At 42.7% G+C, this 9,441-nt stretch overlaps 1 protein-coding gene across 2 annotated transcripts in view; it reads left to right on the top strand.

Moving 5' to 3' along the window:
- The window catches only part of DCT (dopachrome tautomerase), a 35,005-nt gene extending 30,824 nt beyond the window's left edge, over positions 1-4,181 (top strand). For both annotated transcript variants that reach the window (XM_006020685.1, XM_006020684.1), the window contains 2 exons: positions 2,944-3,145; positions 3,739-4,181. In XM_006020685.1, the coding sequence (XP_006020747.1) occupies positions 2,944-3,145; positions 3,739-3,920 (384 nt within the window). In that variant the 3' untranslated portion in view covers positions 3,921-4,181. The remainder of the gene's footprint in view (positions 1-2,943; positions 3,146-3,738) is intronic.
- The last annotated feature ends 5,260 nt before the right edge of the window (positions 4,182-9,441 follow it).

Genomic DNA, 9,441 nt, shown 5'->3' with positions numbered 1-9,441 from the left:
GATCTTGTGGCCGCCTATAAATTTATTAGGGGAGGTCAATGGGGAATAGGGGAAGCGCTGTTTACTAAGGCACCCCAGGGAGTGACTAGGAATAACGGGTGTAAACTAGTTGAGAGTGGATTTAGGTTAGATATTAGGAAGAAAATTTTCACAGTAAGGGTGGCCAGGATCTGGAATGAGCTTCCAAGAGAGGTGGTGCTATCACCTAGCTTGGAGGTCTTCAAGAGGAGACTACATAGTCACCTGGCTGGGGTCATCTGACCTCGGTCCTCTTTCCTGCCAGGGGCAGGGGGTTGGACACGATGATCCATTGTGGTCCCTTCCGACTCTACAATCTATGAATCTATGAATCTATAAGAGTCTGCTGCAAGGATTTCACTACTTTGAAACCTTAGGATGACAACAGGAGATGGACAAATGGGAATGGCAGAAACAGTGTGTTGTGGACTGAATGAAGAATCCAGAACCACGCACCCTACATGAAAACACATGCCCTAATTGCAACGGAGTCTGTCAATCCCAGTTCAGCCACATTACCCATCTTCAGATCCACAGATAAGACAATCATGGAAGAAAATCATCCTTGACTGTGAGGGACTGCTGAAGAAGCAGACATTTCTTTAAGTTTTCAAGACCCTTAATAAAAGGTCCCCTTTTTCGATAATTATGGTTGTGTTGCTCATTATCATCTACCTCTCACCTCTTCTCTGTTGGCTTCCCTCTGATTCACAGGTGATAATTGTCCACTGCCCTTTCAAGCAATGAAGTGTATTAACATAATTAGGATAAGCTAAAGCAATTAGTCTGACTTGTATTTAACTTGGACTGTGGCTGCCTCTTTCTCAGACATGATTAAGAGTGCTTGAGGCCTGAAAGCTTGTCTCCTATTTTTACCAACTGTACAAGCTGGTTCAATAAAAGATATTATCTAATCTGACAATTCTTGCTTCTATCATACTCCTCCACTATCACAACTACATCAATGTTTTTTCCTGTCTTATACTGTTATAGCCACTACAGGAGTTTTCATTCTTGGGAGTGTCTTGAGTGCCCTCTAGTGGGTAACCTAAAAGTTTGACTCCTGGAAGAAATGTTTGGATTTAAAAACCAGAGATCAGAGATCATCTCTGAGAACTTGGCACATTTGAAAATCAGACCATATATTTAGCCTTCTAAGGTCCACCCTAATTTAAGAGATGAAGATAACGAGTGAAAAGAACAGAAAAAAGAGGAAAACCTATGCATTTCAAAAATTGGCAATCTGAAGAAAATGGGTCAGTTGCCTAAATGTGTTTACATGCAGAAGTTATAGGAGACTGTTTCCAACTCATGGGGATCACCTCTTTCTACAGAATTTTTGAAAAATGCAATATATGTTGTGGTTTCAGAATTCTGACATAGTTACAGTAGTGTTTCTACTTGGAGGGAAGTTTTCTAATGAGGGGAGAGACTAAACAGACCTTTCTTGGTCCCTAAAGATATATGTTACATGCACATTAGACTGTGAAGATTCAACTGCAATTATTTTTTAAACAATCTTACTAACTTACCAAGATGCGGCTTCTACTCTCTACTCCTTAAACCTCACTTCCCAATACGGTTCATGTTGACTCAGGATGGAGGAATGAAACACCCCACCCGCCCAGTGTATAGTGACATATTCCCCCATTTTCCTTTAACTTATACCTTTTAGTGCCTTTTATTACTTCTATATAATAGTTACTATATAATAGTAACTATATAATAATTATATTAGTTTAGATTTCTTGCCTTTATCAGTGCAATGTGGAACTCATGTACTAGAGCAGTGTTGTCTAATTTTTTCACACCATAGGCCAGATAGGCAGTGCTAGGTCTCTCTGCAAATCAGATCTGGCTGCAGGGAATTGTGCAGCCTGACCTTGATCCATCTGCCTGGGGTGGGGACAGGACAGAGTGGCCCTGATCCGATGCGTGAGGGGTGGGGGAAAGCAGCTCAGTCCTAGTCCTAGTACCAGTCTGGATGCACAAGGCAGGGTGGGGGGTCGGGGCAGAACAGGCCCAGTCTGGATGTGTGTGGGGTGGGGTGGAGCAGCTCTAATCTGGACATGTAGGAGGAGTGGGGGGGTTGAGCAGCCAGGTTCTGAACCCAACATGGGGGAGGTAGGGTAAAATGACCCCAATCTGGGCATGCAGTTTGCAGGGGGAACAGCTTGGTCCAAACTGGATGTGCAAGAGGCAGTCTGCCCCAACCCTGCTGTTCAGACAACGGCCTAGGTGAGGCTGGATCAGCTGGGTGGAGCTTCTGTTGCTCCCCACTTCCAAGTTTGTGAAATTTGTATGTCATGGCTCTGCAGGCTGGATTTGACTGGTGGGCCTGAGGTTGAGCACTCCTGGACTAGAGACTCTTGCTCTAATTTCTGTTGGGCTGACTTTGGCCTAGGGTTCAGCTGTAAACTAGTTTATGAATTCATGAAAAGAAATGAGAACATGTCCCTTTCCTCTGTCATGGGTCAGTTACTCTTCAGGATACATGATGAGGAGAGAGTAGGCATTGCCAAGTACCTATTCCTAATCAGGTGGGCAGGGAATGGCTGGCAGGGTGGGAGCTTTGCTTCCCCAGTCCAATGGCCAGTACAGCTGAACTACCAAGGTAAAAGGCTGGCAAGAAAGAAGTTGAGACCAAACTGTGATGCTCTCTGACTCACAGCTTGAGCCTTTCTCTGCTGCTGAAGCAGGGGAACTGATACACTTAATCAAGGATGATTGGTGCCTTGCAATGTAGCTTTGATGAGTTCCATACCCTACAGTGCTACAGTATCCATCTGCAGTACTTGTACAGTTCACTTCTACTGCTGTGTCTTTCCTTACAATATGTCACGTCCTGATGATTTTTAAAAATATAAACTGTTGAAATTAGGTGTTAAATGTGCCTGTGGCACGTGTGTGTATTTGAATCTGCAGATTCTTCACTCTTTTACTGATGCTGTCTTTGATGAATGGATGAAGCGATTTAACCCATCTGACAGTGTTTGGCCTGAGGAGCTGGCACCTATTGGCCACAATAGGCTGTATAACATGGTCCCTTTCTTCCCTCCAGTGACCAATGATCAACTTTTTCTAACTGCAGAGCAACTTGGTTACACCTATGCCATTGAGCTGCCGGGTAAGTTGCTGAAGTGTGAAAGGAGTTCCATGGTAAGATGCATGGCAGTTCAAACTTTCATACACAGACATTCAGATATGAAAGCTCTAAGGAGAACAGTTATTTCCCTATGGCCTGGGGGAAAGTATGTATCTTCTGTCTTGATTCTCAGCCATAAATCTGCTCTGGAAGTTAGCATTTCAGCCAATCCAGTTGTCTCTTACAAACCAAATAAGAGTAGGTAATGGAATATCACTCTTCACACCTCTCTCTCTCTCTGTCCCCACCCCTCCCCTGCCCCTGCCCAAGCCTCACACTCAAGGGTTAGAAAACTTGCTTAGGATTTGGGCAAACAATACCTATATTCTGGCTCCACTGCCCTGTTTTGAGCTGGGACCTGAACAGAGGTCTCCAGTGCAAGGGCTCTAACATTATAACACAATGAATTTGTCTCTTACACATAACCTACACACCAGAGCCTGATTCTTTGTGGGCTCTTGTTGTTGCATTGATACAAATAATAGTTATGCAGTTGTTAGAGTTATTCATCTTCCTTGTGATTTGTAGGAGCAAAAATATTCCCAGTCTATAACTAAGATGTTGTTTCTTTACAGAGGCATTTGAAGAAACTCATGCTTGGGCTGTAATGGTTGGTTCCATACTTGGAGGAGCACTAATCGCTTTAATTGTACTAATTCTGCTGCTTGCACTCTTTCAGCACAGAAGACAGAGAAAAGGCTTTGAACCATTAATGAATGTAAGCTTCAATAGAAAAAAATATACAGAAGAGGGCTAGTGCTGTAGCGCCGCTTCTACAAGTACATGAAATAAAAATGGACTTGATTAATTGATCAGTCCTTAGCTAGATGTTTAACTAATAGGCTCACACACACTCCTTTGATGGGTACATTTTCCTAATCTCAACTTCTTCTGTCACTAGCAGTCCTCAGGTTTATGTCCTCAAACATTTTGAAGCAAGACATGAGAGGGGAAGATGTAGCCTAAGATAAACTCTGGTCACAGGAAAATGTTAGTCTATCTGTAGCTTGTGTTTCCTAAGACCTATTCTCCATAGGTTTAAATCATGATGCCTCTACTTGAGAGAAGTAAGTGTGTGAATCATTTTCCTTCAGTCCGTGCATAAACAAATACTACTATAATAGGCAGAATTTCTTTAATTATATATCCTTGAATAACAGACCATTCTACAGTTCTTAGGAAAGTGTTGTAAATGAGTGATGTTATTAAACAAATTAATTCAAAGATGCCTGTCTTGGAGGGGAGCAGAGGTCCAGCTAGATGGTATATCATAAGGGACCTGTGGAGCCTCAGAATCTGTTTAAGCCTCAGTGGGCATGTCTACATTTGCACCTGACTGCTCTGTTGTTACTGTGCCATTACTGCACAATCCCAGCAGTGCATGGGTTGTTTTCAACCGTACTGCGCAGTAGCAACAATAGGTTGCTATTGCTCAGTAGCGTTGGCATCACAGTTCTTGCCAGCTGATGCTATGTCACCATAGTGACAAGCCGCGGCATTGTAGCTCACCACTATGGCGGCGTAGCATTTCATGTAGGCATGCCTATCAGTCCTTTTGATTTTTACTCATAAAATAAACACCAAAAATGCCTCTAAACTAAAATTTCTCAATGTCCAATTAGATAAAGAGCAGGAATTCATTTGTAACTAAACAGAGACACTTCTGTTTGACAGCAGGGATCTGAGTCAGGCACTGAATTCTGCACTGGCCCTTTTTCACTTCGGCTTTACTTTAACTTCTTGGTCTATATTGAAAGAAGGGAGGTTGCTGGGATTCCAACACAGGAAGTAGTCAGGGATCATAGGAATGCAAAGAGCTCTCAGTAGCTCAGAGTATTAGGATTTCAGAGATGCAGGGATGAGAGTATGTGGACCAATGGTGAGATATCAGGTAGGATAGTGAAGACGACCCCTATGTAGGAAGGTGAAGAGGACCTCTACATCCCTTCAAGGAGCCATAATTCTATATTGAATCTTTGGCTCAACTCTGACAGAAAGATCATTTGATGTCTCTACCTGCAATTGCTGCTCTTCTTGAATTCCATACATTTACACTTATCAGTGACCATATACATGAATATATTAAAATGTATTGATTTACAGGATAGAATAGCAAACCATTTTGCAGGTCTAATAGTTAAATGTTCAGACCACGAGATTTTTTTTTCTGTAAATACTGTCAGGTGGAGAAGAAATCTAGTAATTCAAATTTTCTACTAAATATTGTAGTATCACTGAACTGATGTTGCTTATGTTCATTTTAATTAGTGACTTAGAAAAACATATTCATTCTTATAAGTGTGGAAAAAGCTTTTTGCTGTTAAGACACTAGACTTAGTGTGTTGTCCAAGGTTTGGGATGCAGATATTGAACATCTCACCTGTACAAGATTCAGATACTTTTGTTCCTGGGCTGGGGATGGGAGAGGAGGATTACGTTAATTTGTTACTACCTGATTTTATTTCTGACTCTACTAGAAGAATGGCTTAGCAATGAATTTTTCTATATGTTCTTGAGAACATTTTTCCTCCCATAACTTAAGTGCTTGAGTGCTGGATGGTTTTTGTTGCTTCTGTGTATCTGTTTATCCTCATATTAATGGGCTTTGTTATTGCTGTGTTTTATATATGGTAACTTTTATAGAATTTACTTTGTTATTTCATAGAAAAATAATGGTTTAGTTTTGTAGATCTGAGTAAGAAGTCAATGTAGTTCAAGGTCTGTATCCCATTTTTTCATAGTTAGAAAGATAAACTCCTTTGTAGAGATGTGCAGATCTTTTTTATATACTTAGTTCATTTCCAGTATGTCATCCAATTATCATTTCTGCTAAAAAGTACTTGTTTCTAAACTACTGACTTTTGGGATCTGAGAATATTTTATAAGATACAGTAAATATACTTGTGGTATGTAACAAAGATTTTACCTATGATTATATTAGTAAAATATCTTAAACCAATTTATTCAGTACTATGTGGGATTACTATCATTATTTTTTTGTTCTCCAACAGCTCTTCCTGTTCTTGCCTACCATTACACTTCCCATAAGCAGTATATAAAGGATTCCAACTTCTCCTGTGCTCTATAACAGTGTGAAGGCCCTGTAGTAAAATGCAAAGTTGTTTAGAGATGACTTAATACCTTTATCACTTATCATCAGGTTCAACCCACTCTCCAAAACAATGGAAAGGGAGACCTATGCTGGTTTGAGAGTGAAGTCAAAATTATTATTACTTACTTCCATAGTTTGGAATTTAAATTCCATCTCTCCAAGAACCACTTTCTGATTTTATTTTAAAATCCTATGTGTGCAGAGTGGTGATTCTCTGCTGACTCTCTTGCACCAAGCATTGCAAAACCTAATTTACAGGCCCCTATGTGCCCAGTGTAGTTGGTAACAACCAGTGTAGGCACTTGACCTCATCATCAGGGATCCTGATTTTCTCTGAAAAAAAAATCCCCAATTTTCAGATTAAAAAGGTGGTGTTTCCTTAAGAGGGCAATTCTTACAGCTCAAAAAGAGGCCATCCCCACACAGTTAAAAAGCAGGAAAGGGGCCAAGAGACCTGCTTGACTCAATAGGGATATTAGGGAACTTCTGAAAAAGAAAAAAAAAGCATATAAGCGGTGGAAAAACAGTTCAGCATCCAGAGAGGAGTACAAACATGTGGACAGGGTCTGCAGGTAGGAGACATGGAAAGCCAAGGCAGGTGTGGAGATCAAGCTGGCAACTGAAATAAAAGATAACAAAAAGTCCTTCTATAGGTACAGAGAGAGCAAGAAAAAATCAAGCTCCACTGTGGGACCCCTACTGAATACGGGGAGCAACCCACAGTTGATCCCCATGAAAAAGCAGAGCTCCTAAATACTTACTTCACATTGGTATTCCTGAAATCAGATGGGAGCTGTTCACCTGTCCAGAGGCCCAGGGAAGATGTGGAAGACAACAGTCCGCATGAAATCAGTCCCAAACAGGTGAGGATACTCTTAGAACATTTGGATGTGTTCAAGCTGGCTGGGCCAGATGATCTCCATCTGAGAGTCCTGAAAGAACTAGCTGAGCTCATAGTAGGGCCCCTGGCGAAGCTGTTTGAAGAGTCGTGGGACTCAGGAGTGGTCCCAAATGACTGGAAGAGGGCTAACGTGGTACCCATCTTTAAGAAAGGGAGGAGGGATGACTCTGCAAACTACAGACAGGTCAGTCTGACCTCGGTCCTGGGCAAAATATTTGAAAAAATTGTCAAGGAGGCACAAGCTTGCAACTGGTGGTGTAGTAAGAAGCAACCAGCACAGTTTTGTCAAGGGTAGGTTGTGCCTGGTGTCCTTTTACAAGCAGGTAACCAGCTGGACAAGGGACATGAGGTTGACATCATTTACCTAGACTTCAGCAAGGTTTTTGACACTGTTTCCAATGAGATTATTTCATTTAAGCTGGAGGGTACTGGCTTAGACCAGTCTACAGTGAGGTGGGTTGGCAATTGGCTCAGAGGCTGATCCCAGAGAGTTGTAATCAATGGGATGGCCTCATCCTGGAGGGCTGTCTTTAGTAGTGTCCCCCAGGGATCAGTGCTTGTGTCCATGTTCTTTAACATCTTTATCAATGATTGGGATGAGAGGGTGAAAAGCACAATGATTAAGTTTGCAGATGACACCAAGCTTTGGGGAAATATGGGCACATTTGAGGATAGGGTAAGGATCCAGTATGACCTTGACAGACTGGTCATATGGGCTGAATGCAGTCAGATGAGGTTCAATAGGGACAAGTGCCAGGTCCTTCATCTGGGTAGGAAGAACCTTCACCACAACTATACAATGGCTGGCACTGCATTTGAAAGGGACCTAGGGGTGACAATCGACCAGAAGATGAATATGAGTCAACAGTGCAGCGTAGTTGCCAGCAGGGCAAATAGAACTCTGGCTAATATCAGCCGATGTGTTGCAAACAGATCCAGAGAGGTGCTCCTCCTCCTCAGTTCTGAACACCACACTTCAGGAAGGATGTGGATAGGCTCAAAAGGGTACAGTGAAGGGCCACCCATATCATGGGTGTCTGGTGCCTCTTGAGGTGGGGGGGGGGCACATGCTGACACAAGTCAGCAACTGGGGGAGGGATCTCCTGCAGCTGATCTTACTCACCTTAAAAGTGGCCGCGCTGCTTCCGAAACTCCCGCAGCCACTTCCGGAAATGGCACAGCACTCGCAGGGGGGGCACTGGTGCTCCCGCCTGCCCCTCTGCCCACTAGCTAAACAGGGAGTGCGGCCTGTCAGGGGATGCACTGGTGCTTTCAGGGGGTGCACCCCCATGCACGCCCTACGTGTCACCCCTGACCCATAAGATTAGGGGCCTGGAAGATAGGCCCTATAAGGAGAGACTGGGTTTGTTGAGTCTGAGCAAGAGAAGACCCGATAGCTGCCTACAAGTATGTCAAGGGTAAATACCAAGATCTAGCGTAGCAACTCTTCAGAAAGTTACCCCTTGGGAGGACAAGGAGCAATGCGCACAAGCTAATTGAGGAAAAATTTAGGCTGGACATAAGGAAAAACTTCTTTTCTGTAAGGGTATCAAGAATCTGGAACATACTCCCAGCAGAGGGGGTGCAGTCGCCATCCTTGGAGGTGTTCAAGAGGAGGCTGGACAAGCACCTTGCTGAGCTTGTTTGAGCCCAATAACTTCCTGCCCATGGCAGGGAACCAGACTTGATGATCTTATAGGTACCTTCTGGTCCTTTGATTCTATGATTTCATAAAAAAGTAACCCAAAATTGATTTTTGGGTTACTTTTTTAAATCCTAAAATTGTTTGTTTTTTTTTTAAATCAGAGAAAACTAGGATCCCTGATCATGATATAAAGCTTGGGGGAGTCTCAGGTGCCTGAGAATGGATTCTACAAAAACCAATAAAAAAAGCCAACCAATAGGGAATGCTGAGGGCAGGATTATGATTTCAGCCTCTCTCTCCTCTGTGGCATAGATGAAGGCAGAGTCCTTTCTCCACTTTGTGTATATAGTCCAGACCCTTTTCCTAAAACCCTTCTTTTGACAACAGAGCAGGGACAGTCCTTCCTTTAAAACACAAGAAGAGGAACAACATCCACATTTTGGACCTGGTTACCTGTATCATTACTTAGATCTTGTCAAAGGTGTCAGTAGCATGCCTTAGATACCTCTACTTGATCTGGCCATAGACTCTGCATAGGGTCCTTCCCCTAGATTTTTTCTAATACACAAAGTAGCATGTTTACTCTTGCTGTGACCCCTGAGTTCACAATATTCTTCTCT

This window comes from Alligator sinensis, unplaced genomic scaffold (assembly GCF_000455745.1).
Source record: "Alligator sinensis unplaced genomic scaffold, ASM45574v1 scaffold740_1, whole genome shotgun sequence".
Taxonomy (NCBI): Eukaryota; Metazoa; Chordata; order Crocodylia; family Alligatoridae; genus Alligator; species Alligator sinensis.
This window is presented reverse-complemented; position numbering and strand designations above follow the sequence as displayed.